Source organism: Halichoerus grypus, chromosome X, assembly GCF_964656455.1.
Source record: "Halichoerus grypus chromosome X, mHalGry1.hap1.1, whole genome shotgun sequence".
In the NCBI taxonomy this organism is placed as follows: domain Eukaryota; kingdom Metazoa; phylum Chordata; class Mammalia; order Carnivora; family Phocidae; genus Halichoerus; species Halichoerus grypus.
In genome coordinates, this window is record NC_135727.1 from 67,226,161 (window position 1) to 67,248,027 (window position 21,867).

Below are 21,867 nucleotides of genomic sequence, written 5' to 3' on the forward strand. Positions count from 1 at the left end.
AGCCCAACGCGGGGCTCGATCCCAGGATCCCAGGATCATGAACTGAGCTGAAGGCAGACAATCGACTGAGCCACCCAGGGGCCCCTAATTAGTAAAATTTTATTGTGTACACACCAGAAAGACAGTTTGCAAACCAGGAGCACTCAAACCAAAACATAAAATGAGGCTTGAGATATATTGTTATAAAACAGCTTATATAGTGAGAAAACAAGGCCTTTTTATTCTTCACAGTGGTTAGAATATTCAGAATTTTCTTAAATGTTAGAGAATTGGTCAGTGGTTACTTTATATCAACCTTAGAAAACAGTTTAAATTTTACTAATGATTTCCAGAGGCATAAGCAAGAAATGACCCAGGTCAAGTCAGTCTTATAAAATAAGCTAAATTAAGCTTTGCTTGTATGACTAAACTGGTTTTGTCAGCTTGAGAAATTTTCAAGGATGGTCTCCATTTGTCTTTTATTTTAACAGACTGTAGCCATATGTTTTCTTCTGTATTTTTATTAATCTGTATATTGAGCAAAATGAGGGGAGATATCTTAGACTTCTAGGCATGTAACTTGCTGCCGATATAATCCTATAAAGTGTTGTGATTGGCTCATCCAAGAAATAACTGAGAACAAAATAATTTTGCAGTAGCTTATAGTGGAAATCTAGGAATGAGTGTACTGGTACCATGTAAAAATACTGGTGAGACTTGAGTTCAATTATGAGGTATTACTTCATTTCCGTAGCTCCACTTATCACACTGTATTTTGTTTCTTTTGTAGGTGTGTATTAAAAATGGACCATCACTGTCCTTGGTATGTCCCTTTGATTCATGTCTTTATTCTGAAAGGGTCAAAGTTGCTCAAAATGCCTATTTTCCTAAGCATAGTTGTAACATGTTTGTTTCTCTAACCATAAATCACTGGGTCTTGTATATACATGGGGGACAGGGCAGGCATAACATTTTAAAGCAAAAATAAATATACCACCAAAGGTATGGTAGTGAATTCCTGAGCTCACAAAACTAATGGTCTTTTGTCCATTAGCTTTAGTAATTGGGTGTAGTAATGAAATCAAGCACAAATAGTTCTCTTCTTTGACATTATACAATTAAGTTCTGTTTTTAGTTGTCTTGATGTTTGAAATATTCTAGATCGTTAACTTCAGCAATTCTCCAAATTTTGTATGTCTGACCTAGAGAACCAGTCTGAAACCATCTAACTACAAAGAGAACATGCCACACTGTACTAAGTGTAGCTGTTGAGATTATAATAGGTTTTTAGCATCCAAGATTCAGGTTTTCTTGGGTGGGTCAGGAACCAGTCCAGAACTATTAAGTAGGCCAGGTGTCTCTATGCCTGTAAATGAAAAGAGAAACAAGTGAGACATGAACTTGTTTTTCTAGTCTGTTTCTATTAAGGGACTTCTATTCTGTTGAGTTTCTACACAACACATAATGAAGCAGCAAGAATAACGTCCTTTCATTGCTTTGTTCATTTATGTATCAGTGTGTTCTCAATCAATGGATCCTGATTTCAAATTATTTTCTTTTTTTTTTTAGGGTTAATAATTGCATTGGATTTTCCAACTACAAATTCTTTCTTCAGTTCTTAGCTTATTCTGTTCTCTACTGCCTGTACATTGCTACAACAGTCTTCAACTATTTCATCAAATACTGGAGAGTAAGTTAAATAACCCTGAAAGGTCACCCCCAAAACACACATCTGTGACATTTTTCAACTTTCCTTTTTACATTTTGAAATAGCTAATACTAAGGTAACCAGAAAGGAAGCCACCAAAAACAAGTTTCCCATGTGGAATATTCTGAGATTTAGGAGTTTGTTATTTAAGGATTCCACTTAAATTTCTGTCATACATGAGAATCTTGTTAAGACCTTTGGGAACCTAACCTCTTGACTCTTAGTGATTCTTTACAATGTATTTACCTAGTCAAGTTTAAAATATCCACTTCTTACCAATTATAGATTTTTAAAATGTTGAAACTAATTTTGAATCTCTAGTTTCCTAAGAAAAATGCTAACAAAATATTCCCTCATTGTCAGAAAATACTTTCTCATTTCCTGTTCAAAGGAGAGTTGCAAAATTCCTACTGGACAAAAAGATTCATTGACTCATCTTTGCACATGAGCAAAATGAAATGGGGAGTCTTATTTGAGCTTTGTATGACAAACACTGGGTTGGGAATTAGAAAAACTGAGTTCTAATACTGGCTCTGTTACCTGCTTCCCTGGCTCATTGCCAAGGTCAAATGAAACATATGTTGAAAGGTAAAGTACTTTTACCTTCTTAATGATTTTGATGATTATAGTGAAATCTAAAAGAGAATTTCACATTTCTTCTACTTGAAGATTTCAACCATATCCCATCTATTTCCAAACGAATTGAAGGCAGATTTTTACTTTACATATGTGTGTGGGGTCTGGCAGCAGTATAGTGAATTTTTTTTTATTTCATGTCAGTGGACTCCAGAAGATATCCCTTCCCCACAATTCCAGTACAGTAGTTAAAATATCATAACCTTCCATGATGAGGGTTGTCCAAACTGAACCTAAATAGCAAAAGACAGATGTGGGCAGAGCTATTAGTAATTACTGAAGGAATTGTACAGGAGCCCATATAATAGGAATATCTCACGTCAAGTGAAGAGGTAAAACAACAGGGAAAGAATGTGAATCCTGTGACCAGACTAAAGATTATAATAAAGTGGAGAACAAAGAAAGACAGGCAGTGAGAACCTAAATACCTGAGAGTAGTTAAATTATTAATTAGTGCTTTGATCCCTACTAGTGTAGAAAATATAGTATAAAAAATTATAGTGATATGTGCTTTCCATTTTCCCAACTTTCTTAATCAATTCAGATGTTTAATAACTTTAAGAATCAGGAATTATGGGGTGCCTGGGTGGCTCAGTCAGTTAAGTGTCTGCCTTCGGCTCAGGTCATGATCCCAGGGCCCTGGGATCAAGTCCCGCATTGGGCTCCCTGCTCAGCAGAGAGTCTGCTTCTCCCCCTGCCACTACCCACCCTCCGGCTTGTGCACTCTCTCATGTGCACTCTCTCTCTCTCTCAAATAAATAAATAAGAATCAGGAATTATATAATGTACATCAAAATCTTCAACTCAGGGACACCTGGGTGGCTCAGTTGGTTAAGCCTCTGCCTTTGGCTCAGATCATGATCCCAGGGTCCTGGGATCTAGCCCTTCATCAGGTTCCTTGCTCAGCGGGGAGCCTGCTTCTCCCTCTGCCCCTTCCCCGGCTCATGCTCGCTCTCTCTCTCTCTGACGAATAAATAAAATCTTTAAAAAAAATCTTCAACTCAGAGATACAAAAATATAAGCAGAAATGAAGTTTTCTCATAAATTTTCCCCAAATACAAAATGATTCATTATCTTGGCATCTCTTCTTTGGCTCCTTTCCACATCTCAGGATCTCTTATCTATTGCTCAGGTTTTCATGACCTGTTTGGCATCCCATTCACACACTGAGCTACTACCCTGAATGTAAAGAAAATCTACTGTATCCAATTCAGCAGAGAAAGTGTCAGCCTCCTCTTCACTACAGACCTTACTTGGTCTTCAACAGAGTAGCTACTGTTTAAGAACTCATAACGGAGTAAACAATGTTGCATTTTACACATTTTGCCTTGGCCCTCCAACTCAGTCACTCATCAAATACCACAATGCCATCCAGGTGCTGTACACTTTTTTTTTCATTCTTGAAAGATAATATTTGGATGTGAATTAATTACCAAAAATATGCCAGTATTCACGAGCACAAGATGAGCATAGCCTTGTCTTTTTCCTATTCCCTCATTTTTTCTCTAAAATAGATTAGCTCATGCCTGACAGATGGGATGTAAGAAAACCTGTCTTGGCTTGCTCTCATAATGAAAAGGGCATTGATGATTCAGAAAAATGCTTCTATGCAGTCTCTCCAGCCAGAAAGCACTTTGGGGTGGTTTAGAGATGGCTTTCTCAATTTAAATTGAGTCTCACCTTAAAATAAAAAGTAAACACTGCCATATATTTTAAAAACCATGTATCAAGGTGACTAGCGGTTCTCCTAAGAACAGCAACCTCCGTTTGTATGATACTTTACCATTTTCAAAGCACTTTCATATCTATTATTTCATCTTCTCCTCACCACAACCTTATAAAGTACACAAAACAGGAATTGTAGTCTCATTTAAAAATGATAAAACTGGGGCTCATAGTAGTTAAGTGACTTGCTCAGGATTACCTAGCTTGTAAGTTTCAGTCAGGACTGGAGGCTATCTGACCCTAAGCCCAGAGATCTTAAACACTATACCATATCCTACTGCCCATTATGGTCCTGCAATAGAGAAGCTATAGCTCCTTTGGAATAAAGAATTCAGAAGACAATGATCAGGTCATGTTTTTCCTCCATATATTAAGTTGAAGAGTAGCTACTTTGATAGGAAATTGATCTTTTACCCTATGAAAAAAGTAGTAATATACACCTTCCACACTGGGCCATGAATCTCTTCACAGAGACTATGAATTATTTTAGAACCAAGATAGTAGTATTATTCTACCAGTATTCCCCTGAACTGTTTCTGGTGGTTATTGCTTTGAGTAATTTAGCTTGGTTATCTCCCGGGAAGGTAATTTCAAACACAGGGCCATCAACCTCTTCTAACAAAAAAAAAAAAGGGGGGGGTACTTTATCAAGGGATATCCTTTGGCAGACAAAAGACAGTTCTACAAGAGTAATTAGGGGAGGAAAAGACTTCCAGCTTAGCTACCCAGGGTGTGAACTGACTTTCTGTCTGTCCCTCTTGCCTAGACATTTCCTATTGCCCATTTAAATATGAAAGATAAGAAGTAAAATAAATGTAAGCTTTAAAAGCTTTAACAAACATACTCAAAAAGTAGAGATTATGAAAGCAAAAACCTAGCTAGGCAAAACCCACTACAAAACAATATATAATTTTTTTCCTATAAACTCAAAACAAAACAAACACAAGCCAATCAAATTTAGTTTGGGAGCTTAGGCCAAGATTTTGTGGAAGGATCATTTCAGAAAGGAGCTTCAGATGAAGTTTTCTGAAGGTTGAAGTCCTTGAGGTAACTATGTCCTGGGGTGCTCTACCCCCATGTAAATTTTACCCAGACTACTCGTCTGACTGACTGACTTCCCCTTATCTTCGTCCTTCAAACATATATACTCCGAAAGATCCCCAATATTTCCTTACATCAAAATGAATAAAAATCTTCTCTAAGAAAAAAATCCATGCTATCTGAATTTTCCAAGTGTTTCCAAGTCTTAATTTTTTCCTTCCAAATTGAAGTAGAACCAGTTCCTAATGTTAAAGTCCACTTCAATCAAGAATCACCTTTAACTTTACTACTCAAGAGCATTTGGAAATACTTTAATGCAATTCATCATGCCAAAAAAATGATCAGCACAGGAAAGGGGGAAATAAAAAACTTCTCTCAACTGCTCACTCCAAAACTGAAAATGTTTTCTAAAGTTCTCTTCAGAAGATAAAATGTGCATGCTGGTTTAGGGCTGCATGTAAAAAAAGAAAGTTGGCACCACATGGAAAATAAGATGTCCCAGATAACTATAAAAGTCTTTAGCTACCTACTTTTACAATTGCCTGTCAAATCCTGCTTGATTTTACTGTCTAAAGAGCTATTTCACAGAATTTGATATACCAACACCTTCTACTTCAACTATAAAAAACATCCACACAAAATTTTCACTAGCTTTAAAGTCGGGTTATAACTTATGGGTAGAGCATTTTGAAATTCTACCTGTGTGTTTTAACTTCCTACAGGTATCACTGTGATGTTTTCAACTTACATATGTCCAAGGAAACATGATATATAAAGTATTTCAGAATAACCCATCTTGAGACAAGAGGATGAACCATATGACCTCAAGATCACCTCTGGCCAGTGATTCATAATTTGCAAACTAAATGGAGTACTAGCCTTAAGAGGTTGCATACCAATTATGGCCTGAATATATCCTTCTTACACTACTATTTTCTAATTGCTGCAGTATATACTCTGTTTTGCACTGAACTTAATCAAGGATCCATTTTAGGCTTTGTAGGCTGAAAGCATATCCATAATGAGGTATGGTCATCAACAGAAAGAACTTTTATAAAAATTTTATAAAATCTGTTTTTTTAATTATAGCTAGACATTTTATACATATGAGAAAAGTGCTAACATACAGAAAAACTAGCCAAGCCTTATCACTTTAATCCTTTGTTTCTATTTGTTTATTATTTCTGTTCTAGGGGGAATTGCCCAGTGTTCGCTCAAAGTTCCATGTTCTTTTCCTCCTCTTTGTGGCCTGCATGTTTTTTGTCAGCCTTGTGATTCTCTTTGGTTACCATTGTTGGCTCGTCAGCAGAAACAAAACCACCTTAGGTAAGACTGGATATTAAGATGAGGGAAGAAACACATTAATGTATATCATAGTGGCATATGGATTATTCCCAAGGAAGAGAAAAAGTTCCAGTGAAGCATTTTATTTGTAGTGACATTCTTTTGCTTACAAACTGAGACAGATGTAAACACGTTTAACCAAACTGGAGAGCCATAGTGAATGAATAAAGCGTTATTGAATGAAACCTCACACAAAACCAAAATGGATCATTGCTCTTTATAATTCACATTGGGTAATAACTTCCCAAATTTATAGCTTGAAAAATTTCTAAAAGGTGTTCACATGAGGAAATGGAGGAAAAATCAGTACAGAAGGGAACATCAGAAGGGAGAGGTGAAGGTTAATAAAGATAGAAGACTCTAAATTATTGAGGGCATCCAAAGACAGAGTGCTGAGAAAGAATCCAAACCAACAAATCACTGGATATCTACAATCATCAAGGAGCTGTGGAGGACTGGGAATATGATAAATACACTGAATAAGTGAGTTTCTAGAAAATAAGTACAAGAAATGAACAATTTTTTTTGTTATTCTATACTCCAGGCTGTTATTTGGAGAATTATGTTTCTGCTGGATTCCACTGTAACAACTTTATTTCATCTATCGTGAAACAAATATTTACATTGTATACAAATAAATGCATGAGGAGTGAGGAGAAAGTGTCCAAATATTGAATGTTTAGCTAAGATAGATTGAGCAAAGTTTAGTACAAAAGCCACTATACATTTGGAACTCATTTACTAATAATGCTAATAGCTAAGAAAATATTTACACTCCTTTTCTAAACCAGATATCTGTAGCACTTAGTTGCTAGGGTTGTAGATCAGCACATTTGGCTTAGACATAACTACAAAGTAGAGAAGTACTAAAAACTTCACGATAACAGAATTTGAAAACAAAGAACAAACGGGAAATGGCTAGATGCAGCCAGTCCAACAGTGAAAGTATTTTTTGCTTAATGGGATAAATGTGTGTCTAAAAATAATGTGCACTCACATGGTCCAACTCCTCAGTCTTTGCAGTGATTATAGTTCATCTGTTGACATTTTTACTGGAGTAAAACTCAGTTTCTTACATTCGCAGGTTTCAGTGTAAACATCTTTATTTCTGAAATGTCATTTCTGAAATGTCAAAACCAAATCAATGTCATTACCAACTCTTTATGCATCATTACTTTAGTCCCAGCTCTAAAGATGGAGACCACTGGGCTGCTGTTGCCACTTAGATTCAAATAAAGTACTGTTAAATTTTGTTCTTTCATGCCTTACAATGCAGCAGCACAAAATATATAGTTCCCCGATGGCTGCTTAATTATTTCTACCATTATGTGATTCTTATGCCTTTAAAAAAAATAGAGTACCAATTCTTTGCATTTAATAACAAAATTACTTTGTATTAAGTAATGAAACTTGTTTTTACTAAGTAGTTTAACAATAACTAAGGATGAGAGGCCAATGCTACCACAGCAAAAAGATATTGTAGCATCAAGTCACATTCATGGAGAACTGTAAGATCATGATAGTCCTGAACTTTGTTCCTTTATTGCTTTCTTCCTCTTTTCTTCAACTCCCCTATCCTGCCCTAGAGGCCTTCTGTACTCCAGTGTTTACAAGTGGCCCAGAGAAAAATGGGTTCAACCTTGGCTTCATCAAAAATATCCAGCAGGTGTTTGGAGATAACAAGAAGTTCTGGTTAATACCTATTGGGTCCAGGTAGGTAATTATTACCACTGAAAGAAGTTGATGCTGGACCATGCCTTGAAATAGGAAATTCTGTTTTAATTGTAGTTTGCAACAAATAACAGTCCAGTAAAAAACTCTATTCCCCAAGCTTTTTTATTTCTAGGTTAATAAAGAGAAATTAGGAGGTGAGGGTATGATAAATAGACATTCTCATGCTTTGTGACAGTGTAAACTGGTACCACTCTTTTATAAATGAATTTGGTAATATGTATAAAAAATCATAAGAATCCACATGTCCATTGTCCTGTAATTCCACTTCTAAAAATCTATCCTAAAAACAAACAAACTAGGCATAAAAATGTTCATCACAACAATATTTCCAGCCAATAATTAGGAAACATCCAACCTAAACATTCAACAATATGCTATATATATATATCCCCACTGACTGGAATATTATGTAGTCATAAGTAATAGTTATTAAAACTATGTCATAGTAAAGGGAAATGCTCCCTCTATTTTAAGTGAAAAATGTAGAATTGAAATGCTATGTACTCTGTGATCAAAAATATATGCAAAAATATGTACAAATAAATCAGAAGAAAACAACAGAGGGGACACCTACCCTAAAAATGCTGTAAGTGGATAAGAGGTACCAGTTGGTGTTTCACAGGCTCATTTATTTAAGCTCTATGGTATATCCTACTATCCTGGCTATAAAGTACAAGACAAAACTGTGTTGGTGGGTAATGTTGATTAATAACTGTTACCAGCAATTATTTGCACCCCACTAACACACATATACAAATACACACACACTATCACTACATCAAAGAGAGGTCTAAAATGAGTCTTCTCTGAAATAAAAAAACAAAAACAAAAATCAAAGCCCATTCACTTATAATCAGTATACTTACATCCTCTGTAGAGAACTATCAATAAAATCTGTCAACTTTCAGTTAACCACAATTATGAACAGGAGAAAAGGCATAGGTAATATAAAATGAGTAATTCAAAAGTCACTCAGATATAAATTTGCAATGCATTCAGATATATATACTCAAATGTTCAAACTGTAGCCCACTCTAGCCAGAACTTAGTTCCCTCCAATGCATCCCATCTGTTGGTGGACAGAGATTCACCAAGGAGGTAGCCCTAGATTACCAAAGATATCCACAAAGTGGATCCCACGTGAGGGTAATTGCCCCCAAAATCTGCACTCCTAGAGATGCCTCACTCTGGCTGTTTCCCATAGTTCCTAATAACCTTTCTGCCGTACAAGCCAAATAACGGGACATTCAGACATTAATATCTATCACCAGTTCACAGCAACTTATCTCCAATATATCAATGATTCTGAATCTGCTAATTTTTGTTGAAAATTTAGAACCAAAGCGATAAGATAGTTGGATATAAATTCGGATGATCATTAAATGATATTTATGAAGCCTGCAATATGTGCATATTGCCATAACTGGGCATTGTGGGAAACAAGTTTAACAGTTGCTTACAAACCAAAACAGTTGACAGTGATGCAGACAAACAAGACATAGAAATTGAAAGCAATACAGCAACTAAATGATGCTGTTGTAAAACCCTATTCCACCATGGCTTTAGTGAATAAGCTAAATGGTTTAAATCTTTCTAAGAAACCAGTCCTATTTCTAAGAGGGTTATTAGATTCACAAAAAGTCTATGTCAGCTGCAAGAGTTCACTGCCTTCCTTTCCCCAACAGCCCTGGTGATGGACACTCCTTCCCTATGAGGTCTATGAATGAGTCACAAAACCCACTGCTAGCAAATGAAGAGCCCTGGGAAGACAACGAGGATGAAAACCGAGGTGAGGGGGCTCAGAAGGAAGTCTTTTCTCCACCCATCAGAGCAAGCACTACTAAAGACCATGTTAATACAACCAAAGTAGTGTAGTGAGAAAATAGTGTCCAGAAAGATTACATAAGCATGTCAACCTCATAAGTGCCCTTTGGATAGAGAAGGGCAAGTATGGCCAGATTTGTGTAGCAAGTACAGGTGGCTTAGGTTGGATTAGATGGCAGCTTGGAAGGTTTCTTAACAGTTTTGTGATACCATGATTTATAACCAAAGAGATAAGTCAGGAAACATAATAAACAGTGCTGTGTATATTTGTAAACAGTTCTGCCAGTTGGTCACTCATGGTGCTTTGCTTGAGTTAATTTAATCAGTGGACTGCAGCTCACCTTTCTCTACCCTAATTTATTCACATTGGTTAAATTTTCTTTTTTTTTTTAAGATTTTGTTTATTTGAGAGAGAGAGTGAGTGAGAGAGAGAACACGAGCAGGGGCAGAGGGAGAGGGAGAAGCAGACTCCCCGGCTAAGCAGGGAGCCTGATGAGGGGCTTCATCCCAGGACCCTGGGATCATGACCTGAGCCGAAGGCAGACACTTAACCAACTGAGCCACCCAGGTGCCCCTAATTTCCTTTAAAATATCATTCCCATTCTGTCTTAGAATGGTTTAAATACACAAAGAAATATAGGATATGTAGGCAAGCCTACACGGCATGTAGTCTACTTTCCTAAAAGGCAGAGCAGCAAAGGAAAAATGAGGAAGCAAAACTTTGTCCTTCCACCTTTCTCCCACCAGATTTTTGGATCATAATGAGATTGGTGTGTGCGTGTGTGAAAAGCTTTAAGTTAAGTTCTCATGTCACATACCCCTACCATCACCTGTTCTTTGTCTCCGCATGATGTTATGCTTGCAACTGTGCCTCCAGCATGTGTTTATGTTGCGAATACCAGGCATCAAAGTGTAATTTTTACCAGCTGATCCCAATAATACAGTAGCTGACAAAAATTTTGAGTGAGAAATAGTAGTACTTGTCGGAAACTGTACCTGGGGTGAATAAGGCTGATGAGGACATGGAAAAGCATTGAGGTGAGGAACAGAGATGGGAAGCATGCTTTTATAAATGTTTGCCCAGTTAAATTTTCTAGGTCCAAGGTTTCTATCTCAAAGTCCCTTTTTAGAGTAAGGCAGATTGCTAGGACTAAGGAAGATAAAACATTCCAAAATTCACAGTTACAAAGGGAAAGAGTTCTTGCCCAGCCGACGGGGCACTTCCCGTATCGACTCCTGCTGAACCTTTATTGAAAAACTGATTTACCTTCCTTCAGCTATCACTCTTTCCATTTTGCTCCTTCAAGTTTTTATTTAAATTCAATTAGTTAATATACAGTGTAATATTAATTTCAGGTATAAAATTTAGTAATTCAACACTAAAAAAAGCACAGGGTGCTACCACAACATGTGCCCTCCTTAATCCCTATCACCTATTTAACCCATCCCCCAAACAATTCCTCTCTGATAACCATCAGTTTGTTCTCTATAGTGAAGAGTCAGCTTCTTGGTTTTCCTTTCATTTTTTCCCCCATGTTTGTTTTGTTTCTTAAATTCCACATGAGTCGGGGGGAGGAGTAGGATGGCAGAGGAGTAGGAGACCTAAATTTCGTCTGGTCCCAGGAATTCAGCTAGATAGGGATCAAACCATTCTGAACACCTACGAACTCAACAGGAAATTGAAGAAAAGAATAGCAGCAACTCTCTGAACAGAAAAGCGACCACTTTCTGGAAGGTCTCTTCTGATTTGTTTAGTGTATATTTTTCTGGGGTCGTTGTTACCCTGTTAGCATTTTGTTCTCTCATTCATCTATTCTCCTCTGGACAAAATGACAAGATGGAAAAAAATCACCTCAAAAAAAAGAACAAGAGGCAGTACCGACTGCCAGGGACCTAATCAATACGGACATTAGTAAGATGTCAGAACTAGAGTTCAGAATGATGATTTTAAAGATACTAGCTGGGCTTGAAAAAAGCATGGAAGATATTAGAGAAACCCTTTCTGGAGAAATAAAGAACTAAAATCTAACCAAGTCGAAATCAACAAGGCTATTAATGAGGTGCAATAAAAAATGGAGGCTCTAATGGTTAGGATAAATGAGGCAGAAGAGAAAATTAGTGATATAGAAGACCAAATGATGGAAAATAAAGAAGCTGAGAAAAAGAGAGATAAACAACTACTGGATCACGAGGGCAGAATTCGAGAGATAAGTGATACCATAAGATGAAACATATTAGAATAATTAGGATCCCAGAAGAAGAAAGAGAGAGAGGGGCAGAAGGTATATTGGAGCAAATTATAGCAGAGAACTTCCCTAATTTGGGGAAGGAAACAGGCATCAAAATCCAGGAGGCACAGAGAACCCCCCTCAAAATCAATAAAAATAGGTCAACACCCCGACATCTAATAGTAAAACTTATGAGTCTCAGAGACAAAGAAAAAATCCTGAAACAGCTTGGAAGAAGAGATCTGTAACCTACAATGATAGAAACATTAGATTGGAAGCAGACCTATCCACAGAGACCTGGCAGGCCAGAAAGGACTGGCAGGATATATTCAGAGCACTAAATGAGAAAAATATGCAGCCAAGAAGACTATATCCAGCTAGGCTGTCACTGAAAATAGAAGGAGAGATAAAAAGCTTGCAGGACAAACAAAAACTAAAGGAATTTGCAAACATGAAACCAGCCCTACAAGAAATATTGAAAGGGGTCCTCTAAGCAAAGAGAGAGCCTAAAAGTAACATAGACCAGAAAGGAACACAGACAATATACAGTAACAGTCACCTTACAGGCAATACAGTGGCACTCAATTCATATCTTTCAATAGTTGCCCTGAATGTAAATGGGCTAAATGTCCCAATCAAAAGACACAGGGTATCAGATTGGATAAAAAAAACAAGACCCATCAATATGCGGTCTGCAAGAGACTCATTTTAGACCCAAAGACACCCCCAGATTGAAAGTGAGGGGGTGGAAAACCATTTACCATGCTAATGGACACCAAAAGAAAGCTGGGATGGCAATCCTTATATCAGACAAATTAGATTTTAAAACAAAGACTATAATAAGATTTGAGGAAGGACACTATATCCTACTTAAAGGGTCTATCCAACAAGAAGACCTAACAATTTAAATATCTATGCCCCTAACATGGGAGCAGCCAATTATATAAGCCAATTAATAACAAAAGCAAAGAAACACATCGACAACAATACAATAATAGTGGGGGACTTTAACACCCCCCACACTGAAATGGACAGATCATCTAAGCAAAAGATCAACAAGGAAATAAAGACTTTAAATGACACACTGGACCAAATGGACTTCACAGATATATTCAGAACATTCCATCCCAAAGCAACGGAATACACATTCTTCTCTAGTGCCCATGGAACATTCTCCAGAATTGATCACATCCTAGGTCACAAATCAGGTCTCAACCAGTACCAAAAGACTGGGATCATTCCCTGCATATTTTCAGACCACAATGCTTTGAAACTAGAACTCAATCACAAGAGGAAAGTCAGAAAGAACTCAAATACATGGAGGCTAAAGAGCATCCTACTGAAGAATGAATGGGTCAACCAGGAAATTAAAGAACAATTTAAAAAAACTCATGGAAACCAATGAAAATGAAAACACAACTGTTCAAAATCTTTGGGATGCAGCAAAGGCGTTCCTAAGAGGAAAGTATATAGCAATACAAGCCTTTCTCAAGAAACAAGAAAGGTCTCAAATAAACAACCTAACCCTACACCTAAAGGAGCTGGAGAAAGAACAACAAATAAAGCCTAAACCCAGCAGAAGAAGAGAAATAATAAAGATCAGAGCAGAAATCAATGAAATAGAAACCAAAAGAACAGTAGAACACATCAACGAATCTAGGAGCTGGTCCTTTGAAATTATTAACAAGATTGATAAACCCCTGGCCACACTTATCAAAAAGAAAAGAGAAAGGACCAAAAAAAAAAAGAAAAGAAAAGAAAAGAGAAAGGACCCAAATAAATAAAATCATGAATGAAAGAGGAGAGATCACAACCAAAACCAATGAAATACAAACAATTATAAGAACATATTATGAGCAACTATATGCCAGCAAATTAGATAATCTGGAAGAAATGGATGCATTCCTAGAGATGTATAAACTACCAAAACTGAACCAGGAAGAAATAGAAAATAGAAATAGAAAACCTATAACCACTAAGGAAATTGAAGCAGTCATCAAAAATCTCCCAACAAAGAAAAGCTCAGGGCCAGATGGCTTCCCAGGGGAATTCTACCAAACATTTAAAGAAGAATTAATACCTATTCTTCTGAAACTGTTCCAAAAAATAAAAGTGGAAGGAAAACTTCCAAACTCATTTTATGAGACCACCATTACCTTGATCCCCAAACCAGACAAAGACCCCATCAAAAAGGAGAATTACAGACCAATATCCTTGATGAACATGGATGCCAAAATTCTCACCAAGATACTAGCCAATAGGATCCAACAGTACATTAAAAGGATTATTCACCACGACCAAGTGGGATTTATCCTTGGGCTGCAAGGTTGGTTCAACATCTGCAAATCAATCAATGTGATACAATACATTAATAAAAGAAAGAACACGAACCATATGATCCTCTCAATAGATGCAGAAAAAGCATTTGACAAAGTACAGCATCCTTTCTTGATCAAAACTCTTCAGAGTATAGGGATAGAGGGCACATACCTCAATATCATAAAAGCCATCTATGAAAAACCCACAGCAAATATCATTCTCAATGGGGAAAAACTGAGAGCTTTCCCCCTAAGATCAGGAACACGGCAGGGATGTCCACTATCACCACTGCTCTTCAACATAGTACTAGAAGTCCTAGCCACAGCAATCAGACAACAAAAAGAAATAAAAAGCATCTGAATTGGCAAAGAAGAAGTCAAACTCTCACTCTTTGCAGATGATATGATACTTTACGTGGAAAACCCAAAAGACTCCGCCCCAAAACTGCTAGAACTCGTACAGGAATTCAGTAAAGTGGCAGGATATAAAATCAATGCACAGAAATCAGTGGCATTCCTATACACCAACAACAAGACAGAAGAAAGAGAAATTAAGGAGTCGATCCCATTTACAATTGCACCCAAAACCATAAGATACCTAGGAATAAATCTAACCAAAGAGGCAAAGAATCTGTACTCAGAAAACTATAAAATACTCATGAAAGAAATTGAGGAAGACATAAAGAAATGGAAAAATGTTCCATGCTCATGGATTGGAAGAACAAATATTGTGAAGATGTCAATGCTACCTAGAGCAATCTAAACATTTAATGCAATCCCTATCAAAGTACCATCAACTTTTTTCACAGAAATGGAACAAATCCTAAAATTTGTATGGAACCAGAAAAGATCCCGAATATCCAGAGGAATGTTGAAAAAGAAAAGAAAAGCTGGTGGCATCACAATTCCGGACTTCCAGCTCTACTACAAAGCTGTCATCATCAAGACAGTATGGTACTGGCACAAAAACAGACACATAGATCAATGGAACAGAATAGAGAGCCCAGAAATGGACCCTCAACTCTATGGTCAACTAATCTTCGACAAAGCAGGAAAGAATGTCCAATGGAAAAAAGACAGTCTCTTCAACAAATGGTGTTGGGAAAATTGGACAGCCACATGCAGAAGAATGAAACTGGACCATTTCCTTACACCACACACAAAAATAGACTCCAAATGGTTGAAAGACCTCAATGTGAGACAGGAGTCCATCAAAATCCTAAAGGAGAACACAGGCAGCAACCTCTTCGACCTCAGCCGCAGCAACTTCTTCCTAGAAACATCGCCAAAGGCAAGGGAAGCAAGGGCAAAAATGAACTATTGGGACTTCACCAAGATAAAAAGCTTTTGCACAGCAAAAGAAACAGTCAACAAAACCAAAAGACAACTGACAGAATGGGAGAAGATATTTGCAAATGACATATCAGATAAAGGGCTAGTATCCAAAATCTATAAAGAACTTCTTAAGCCCAACACCCAAAGAACAAATGATCCAATCAAGAAATGGGCGGAAGACATGAACAGATATTTTTCCAAAGAAGACATCCAAATGGCCAACAGACACATGAAAAAGTGCTCAACATCGTCAGCAGCAGGGAAATCCAAATCAAAACTTCAATGAGATACCACCTCACACCAGTCAGAATGGCTAAAATTAACAAGTCAGGAAACGACAGATGTTGGTGGGGATGCAGAGAAAGGGGAACCCTCCTACACTGTTGGTGGGAATGCAAGCTGGTGCAGCCACTCTGGAAAACAGTATGGAGGTTCCTCAAAAAGTTGAAAATAGAGCTACCATATGACCCAGCAATTGCACGACCTGGTATTTACCCCAAAGATACAAATGTAGGGATCCGAAGGGGTATGTGCACTCTGATGTTTATAGCAGCAATGTCCACAATAGCCAAACTGTGGAAGGAGCCAAGATGTCCATCGACAGATGAGTGGATAAAGAAGAAGTGGTATATATATACAATGGAATATTATGCAGCCATCAAAAGGAATGAAATCTTGCCATTTGCAACGACGTGGATGGAACTGGAGGGTATTATGCTGAGCGAAATAAGTCAATCAGAGAAAGACATGTATCATATGATCTCACTGATATGAGGAATTCTTAATCTCAGGAAACAAACTGAGGGTTGCTGGAGTGGTGGGGGGTGGGAGGGATGGGGTGGCTGGGTGATAGACATTGGGGACGGTATGTGCTATGGTGAGTGCTGTGAATTGTGTAAGACTGTTGAATCACAGACCTGTACCTCTAAAACAAATAATACATTGTATGTTTAAAAAAAAAAAAAAGAAGATAGCAGGAAGGGAAAAATGAAGGGGGGGAAATCGGAGGGGGAGATGAACCATGAGAGACTATGGACTCTGAGAAACAAACTGAGGGTTCTAGAGGGGAGGGGCGTGGGGGGATGGGTTAGCCTGGTGATGGGTATTAAAGAGGGCACGTACTGAATGGAGCACTGGTTGTTATACGCAAACAATGAATCATGGAACACTACATCAAAAACTAATGATGTAATGTATGGTGATTAACATAACAAAATAAAAAAAATCATATTAAAAAAATTCCACATGAGTCAAATCATATGGTATTTGTCTTTCTCTGACTGACTTATTTCACTTAGCGTAGTACTATCTAGCTCCATCCGTGTCCTTGTAAATGACAAGATTTCATTCCTTTATATGGCTGAGCAATATTCCATTGTATATACATGCCACATCTTTATCCAATCATCAGTCACTGGGCACTGGGGCTCTTTCCATAATTTGGCTCTTGTAGATAATGCTGCTATAAATATCAGGGTGCATTTATCCCTTCAAATTAGTATTTTTATATCCTTTGGGTAAATACCTAATAGTGCAATTACTGGACCATAGGTAGTTCTATTTTTAACTTTTTGAGGAACCTCCATACTGTTTTCCAGAGTGGCTGCACCAGTTTGTATTCCCACCAGCAGTGTAAGAGGGTTCCATTTTCTGCATTCGGGCCAACACCTGATGTTTCTGATGTTGTTCATTTTTGCCATTCTGACAGGTGTGAGGTAATATCTCTCTAGTTTTGATCTGTATTTCCTTGATGATAAGTGATATTAAGCATCTTTTCCTGTGTCTGTTAGCCATCTGGATGTCTTCTTTGGAAAAAATGTCTATTCCTGTCTTCTGCCATTTCTTAAATGGATAATTTGTTTTTTGGGTGTTGAGTTTGATAAGTTCATTACACGTTTTAGATACTAACCCTTTTAAGATACGTCATTTGCAAATATCTTCTCCATTCCATATGGTGCCTTTTAGTTTTGTGGATTGTTCCTTTCGATGTGCAGATGTTTTGTTTTGTTTTGTTTTGTTTTGTTTTGTTTTGTTTTGTTTTGATGAAGACCCAATAGCTTTTGTTTCCCTTCCCTCAGGAGACATATCTAGAAAGAAGTTGCTTCAGCTGATGTCAAAGAGGTTACTGCCTGTGTTCTCCTCTAGGGTTTTAATAGTTTCCTGTCTCACATTTAGATCTTTCATCCATTCTGAATTTGCTTTTGTGTATGGTGTAAGAAAGTGGTCCAGTTTCATTCTTTGCATGTGGCTGTCCCATTTTCCCAGCAACCTTTGTTGAAGAGACTTTTTCCATTGGATATTCTTTCCTGCTTCGTCAAAGATGAGTTGACCATATAGTTGTAGGTTCATTTCTGGGTTTTCTATTCTGTTCCATTGCTCTATGTGTCTATTTTTTTGTGCCAGTAATACACTATTTTGATCACTACACCTTTGTGATATAACTTGAAGTCGGGAATTGTGATGCCGCCAGCTTTGCTTTGCTTTTTCAAGATTGCATTGGCTATTCAGGGTCTTTTGTAATTCTGTATAAATTGTAGGATTGTTTGTTCTAGCTCTGTGAAAAATGCTGGTGTTATTTTCAAAGGGATTGCATTAAATGTGTAGATTGCTTTGGTTAGGATAGATATTTTGACAATAGTTCTTCCAATCCATGATCATGGAATGTCTTTCCATTTCTTTGTGTCATCTTCAATTTCTTTCATCAGTGTTTTCTAGTTTTCAGAGTATAGGTCTTTACGTCTTTGGATAGATTTATTCCTAGTTATTCTATGGCTTTTGGTGCATTTATAAATGAGATGGATTCCTTGATTTCTCTTTCTGCTGCTCCATTATTGGTGTATGGAAATGCAACAGATTTCTGTGCATTGATTTTGTATCCTGTGACTTTATGGAATTCGTGTATCAGTCCTAGCAATTTTTTGGTTTGAGTCTTTTGGTTTCCTATACAGAGTATCGTGTCATCTACAAAGAGTGAAAGTTTTGCTTCTTCCTTGCTTATTTTGATGCATTTTAATTCTTTTTGTTTTCTGATTGCTGTAGCCAGGACTTCCAGAAATATGTTGAATAACAGTGGTAAGAGTGGACATCCCTTTGTTGTTTGTGAACCTGTAGGAAAAGCTCTCAGTTTTCCCCACTGGGGATCATATTAGCTGTGGTTTTTTTTTATATATGGCATTTATTATCTTGAGGTATATTCCCTCTATACCTACTTTGTTGAGGGTTTTTATCATGAATGGATATTGTGCTTTGTGAAATGCTTTTTCTGTATCTATTGAAATGATCATATGGTTCTTATCCTTTCTTTTATTAATGTGGTGTATCATGTTGATTGGTTTTCTAGTATGAACCAGCCTTGCAGCCCAGGAATAAATCCCACTTGATCGTGGTGAATGATTCTTTTAATGTACTGTTGGATCCGATTTCCTAGTATTTTATTGAGAATTTTTGCATCAGTGTTCATCAGGAATATTGGTCTGTAGTTCTCTCTCTTTTTTAATTGCATTTTTTATTTTATTATGTTATGTTAATCACCATACATTACATCATTAGTTTTTGATGTAGTGTTCCATGATTCATTGTTTGAGTATAACACCCAGTGCTCCATTCAGTACGTGCCCTCTTTAATACCCATCACCAGGCTAACCCATCCCCCCACCCTCCTCCCCTCTAGAACCCTCAGTTTGTTTCTCAGAGTCCATAGTCTCTCATGGTTCATCTCCCCCACTGATATCCCCCCCTTCATTTCTCCCTTCCTACTATCTTTTTTTTTTTTAACATGTAATGTATTATTTGTTTCAGAGGTACAGGTCTGTGATTCAACAGTCTTACACAATTCACAGCGCTCACCATAACACATACCCTCCCCAATGCCTATCACCCAGCCACCCCATCCCTCCCACCCCCCACCACTCCAGCAACCCTCAGTTTGTAGTTCTCTTTTTTAATGGAGTCTTTTCTGGTTTTGGTATCAGGGTAATGCTGGCCTCCTAGAATGAGTTTGAAACTTTCCTTCCAATTTTATTTTTTTGAGTAGTTGGAAAAGAATAGGTATTAACTCTTCTTTAAATGTTTGGTAGAATTCTCCTGGGAAGCCATCTGGTTCTGGAGTTTTGTTTGTTGGGAATTTTTTGATTTCTGAATCAATTTCTTTGCTGGTTATCAGTCTGTCAAGTTTTCTATTCCTTCCTGTTTCACTTTTGGTAGTTTATATGTTCCTAGGAATTTATCCATTTCTTCCAGGTTGCCCAATTTGTTGGCATATAGTTTTTCATAATTCTCTTATAATTGTATTTCTGTGGTATTGGTTGTTATTTCTCCTCTCTCATTTGTGATTTTATTTACTTGGGTCCTTCCTCTTCTTTTTGTTAAGTCTGGCTAGGGGTTAATCAATTTTATTAATTGTTTCAAAGAACCAGCTCCTGGTTTCATTGATCTATTCTATTGGTTTTTTGGTTTTTTTTAGTTTCTATATCATTTATTCTGCTCTAATCTTTATTATTTCCCTTCTGCTAGCTTTAGGCTTCATTTGTTGTTGTTTTTCTGGTTTCTTCATGTGTAAGGTTAGTTTGTTGCTTTGAGATTTTTCTTGCTTCTTGAGGTAGGCCTGTATTGCTATATAATTCCCTCTTAGGACCCCTTTTGCAGCATCTCAAAGGTTTTGGGCTGTCTTGTTCATGGGTTTCCATGTAATTTTTTTTTAAAAATTCAATTAGCCAACCTCTTACATCTAACATCATTAGTTTTTTATTTAATGTTTAATGATTCATTAGTTGCATATAACACCCAGTGCTCATCACATCATGTGCCCTTTCTTATTGCCCATCACCGAATTACCCCATCCCCCCACCCACCTCCCTTTCTACAACCCTCAGTTTGTTTCCCAGAGTCAAGAGTAGACTCTTTTTCCATGTAATTTTTTATTTCCTCTTTGATTTCCTAGTTGATCCATTCATTGTTTGGTAGCATATTGTTTAACCTCCATGTATTTGTGGTCTTTCCAAATTTTTTCTTGTGGTTGACTTCGAGTTTCATAGTGTTGTAGTCAGAAAAGATGCATGGTATGATCTCAGTCCTTTTTTTATTTGTTGAGGCCTAATTGTGACCTAATATATGATCTATTCTGGAGAATTTCCCATGTGCACTTTAAAGATTTATTTATTTATTTGAGAGAGAGAGAGTGAGTGCAGGGGGGAGGGGCAGAGGGACAGTAGAGAATCTCAAGCAAACTCCCCGTTGTGTACAGAGCCTGATTCGGGTCTTGATCTCACGACCCTGAGATAATGACCTGAGCCAAAATCAAGAGTTGGACACTCAACCGACTGAGCTACCCAGGTGCCCCTGTCCCATGTGCACTTTAAAAGAATGTGTGTTCTGCTGCTTTAGGATAGAATGTTGTGAATATATCTGTTAAGTCCATCTGGTCCAGTGTGTCATTCAAAGCCATTGTTTCCATATTGATTTTCTGCTTAGATGATCTGTCCATTGCTGTAAGTCCATTGCTGTAAACTTTCCACTGCTGTAAGTTGCTGAAACATCAATTAGTTCCTTTATGTTTGTTATTAACATTTCTGTACATTTGAGTGCTCCCATGTTGGATGCATAAATATATACAATTGTTATATGTTCTTGTTGAACTGTCCCCTTTATTATGATGTAGTGCCCTTCATCTCTTCAGTCTTTGTTTTAAAGTCTAGTTTGTTTGATATAAGTATTGTTACTCTGGCTTTCTTTGATATCCATTTCAAGATAAATGTTTCTCCATCCCCTCACTTTCAATCTGCATGTGTCTTTAGGTCTAAAATGAGTCTCTGATAGGCAACATATAGATGGGTCTTATTTTTTAATCCATTCTGACACCCTAGCTTTTGATTGGAGCATTTAGTTCATTTACATTCAGCGTAAGTATTGATAGATATGTATTTAGTGTCATTTATCACTTGTTTTGACATTGTTTCTGGAGATTTTCTCTGTTCCTTTCTTGTCTCTGTCACTTTTG

General features: G+C 37.2%; 1 protein-coding gene across 4 annotated transcripts in view; it reads left to right on the forward strand.

Moving 5' to 3' along the window:
- Window positions 1-21,867, forward strand: part of ZDHHC15 (zDHHC palmitoyltransferase 15) — a 149,398-nt gene that overhangs the window by 91,116 nt on the left and 36,415 nt on the right. For all 4 annotated transcript variants that reach the window (XR_013444836.1, XR_013444835.1, XM_078065378.1 and 1 more), the window contains exons 6-10: window positions 770-802; window positions 1,549-1,669; window positions 6,283-6,415; window positions 8,020-8,146; window positions 9,853-9,956. Coding sequence is in view for 2 of the 4 variants with exons in the window: in XM_078065378.1 (XP_077921504.1) it covers window positions 770-802; window positions 1,549-1,669; window positions 6,283-6,415; window positions 8,020-8,146; window positions 9,853-9,956 (518 nt within the window). In the remaining 2 variants the exon portion in view is untranslated. The remainder of the gene's footprint in view (window positions 1-769; window positions 803-1,548; window positions 1,670-6,282; window positions 6,416-8,019; window positions 8,147-9,852; window positions 9,957-21,867) is intronic.